Source organism: Amphimedon queenslandica, unplaced genomic scaffold, assembly GCF_000090795.2.
Source record: "Amphimedon queenslandica unplaced genomic scaffold, v1.1 AMPQUscaffold_10032_Cont17659, whole genome shotgun sequence".
Taxonomy (NCBI): domain Eukaryota; kingdom Metazoa; phylum Porifera; class Demospongiae; order Haplosclerida; family Niphatidae; genus Amphimedon; species Amphimedon queenslandica.
In genome coordinates, this window is record NW_003549697.1 from 1 (window position 1) to 2655 (window position 2655).

The 2655-nt window shown below is 34.7% G+C and overlaps 1 protein-coding gene across 1 annotated transcript; it reads left to right on the forward strand.

Moving 5' to 3' along the window:
• The first annotated feature begins 121 nt into the window (after nt 1-121).
• LOC105315479 (tripartite motif-containing protein 2-like) lies at nt 122-844 on the forward strand. The gene has a single exon (XM_011410149.1). It carries the CDS (start codon nt 122-124, stop codon nt 842-844), a length of 723 nt encoding a protein of 240 aa, XP_011408451.1.
• The last annotated feature ends 1811 nt before the right edge of the window (nt 845-2655 follow it).

Below are 2655 nucleotides of genomic sequence, written 5' to 3' on the forward strand. Positions count from 1 at the left end.
ACTAGCATTAGATCGAGATGTATTGTATGTAGTTGATAGAGGAAATCGACGGATTGTCCTCTTTTCAGCTATTAACGGTGAGTACCTGGGTCAATTTGGAGCAGCAGATCTAACTGATCCAATGAGCATATGCTTAGATAATTGTGGGCATGCATTCGTAACAGATGGGCCCAAACAAGCCATACAAGTGTTCAGTACAGAGGGTGTATACAAGTACACAATACAGTGCAATACGTATCCTTATGATGTGGCCATTGACAATACAGGATACATTCATGTAGCGTATTACAATAACACGAGTGTACAGCTGTTCTCATCAGAGGGAGGGAGGAAGAGCTCACTATCATCACCACCAACACAGCATTCATCTATTGCATCGCTCCTCTCACCACCTCATTTCAATATATCGGGATCAATAAGTATGGTCAGTGACTTGATTACAGGTATGTCACATCGTAATGGTAAAGGCTCATCATCAATTAAACCAGGAGGAGGAGGAGGAGAGTTTATAGGGGGGGAAACTCAGCTGTTGCAAACTACCAATAAGCCATCAAGTGCCACATTCAATAACAGCTGCATTCAAGTATTCTCTCCAGATGGCAAAAGAGGTTTGTACTCTTATAGCACTGATGAGAGTCTTGTGTATCCTACTGGACTAGCAATGGATGATGAAGGATATCGTTTTATAGCTGATTCTAATCATCATTGCTTGCGTGTGCTCAATCCAACTGGTAAGGAGATTCATCAGTGTACTGGTCTCAACTTTCCTTATGGTGTTACCATTGATGTTACAGGCCATGTATATGTTGCTGATTCTAGCAATCACAGGATTGTAAAATATTGATTTTGCAAGCATTGCTGTTTTTATTGTTATGTCAATCTATTCAAACTTCTATTGAAAAAAAATATTTGAAAAAAGAAATTAATACATTTACTCAGCCAAACAGTTAAATTTAAAACACTTTACAAAAAGTAATAATTTAATTAATGTGTATATACATGTTTTGAAGCAAACTCAAGTTGAAATCCATTCAAGAAGAGGTTCACGAGCCTGAGTATAATCACCTGTATCATGTGTATCATTATAATATACACCACGACGTCGTCTATTTAATGGCCTTACAAACTTTTTCCTGTTCAATTTTTTTGAAAATAATGTTCTTGTAGACTGTAATAATAGGAAAAGTTTGTCCAGTTTATTTGTTACCACTAAAACATGATAGATGATGATTAAGCAGAAAATAACAATACTTGAGCAAATGGAGATGGAAATATATATCGCAACTTCTTTTGGGTAATCATGGAAAAAATACATAGCTATGTATGATGTAGTGTTGATGGTTAGAAGAAGGAAAATGTTTACAGCATTCAGTAATTTGTTTTTGAAAGGCAATAAGCAGGATTGAGATGCAACAAAAACTTGAATTATTAGAAATTGAAGTAACTCAAAATACAATGAGAATCGCAAATTTTTCAATCCTTGTATTGTATCAATTAGATATGCATATAATACAAAAAGCTGATTTATTGCAAACCAGTACCACTTATTTGCTTTGTAAGGTGCATGGATTGCTTCAAAGAAGGGACGAATGTATTCTCTTGATCTGTCAAATCTTAATAGACATTTACCAAAGAGTATCACTACCATATATGGAATTAATATAAATCCCACTACAACTGAAGTGATTATCATCAACCATTGATGTTCAGTACTAGCATATACTGTTGTCCCATCATAATACCAAACTGTTTTTATATGATATGAAGTTTCATTTTCAATGTAGATATCTGCTGGTTTAAACACATTGAATATTGCTTGAAGTAATTGAGTGAATGAAAGATGAACAACTGTCACAAGAACTTGAACTGATGACTTAGACAATCGATTAGAAACTTTTGATGAACACTTGCTCAAAATAACAAGGAAGCCAATAATGAAGATCAAGTAACTAGGAAAGAATAGACTCAGCCCAGCCTTTTGGATTTCAGTCATTCCATTATAAAAACATACTGGAAAACCAAGGTTAAGGTTCAGCCAAGATATGAAGGCACTAGAAAATCTAATGAAGTCATATGATACACTATTACAGTCACTGCATGGTATATCTAAATACCCTGAAATTCTAGCATTAGCTACTTGTGCAAAGAATATGATACTATTTAGTGTACCAGTTGATAATGTTAATTTTAGTGTATACAATAGGAATACAATGAGAGGACCAGTTAGTATGTAAACGATTGATGTGACAAGCCATAATTTATTAGTACACAATTGGCACACTGTAGAGCCAAACACTACACTATAATTGGAGATGCATTTCCCACAAAGATAACCTTTTCGTGAGCCATGACACAATGGTTCTGAATCTCCTGTTGATGACGAAACAACAAATGAACCTGAATCATGAATTTTTAGTTTGCCATAATAATTATAAATGTTACAATATCCAGAAGGGCAAGTTACACTATATTCAATTGAACTATTGCTGCCTAAGCCAAGCCACAAATATCGGTATGGTCTGGTAAAGCTGACATCATTGATATTGCACTTCAACTCTTTTTCATTTGAATAATGGTTAATATTTTTTTCAAAATTTGGTAAACAGCCACAGGCTCCCGTAAAAGAATTTAGTTTAAAACCAGGCGGACAATTAT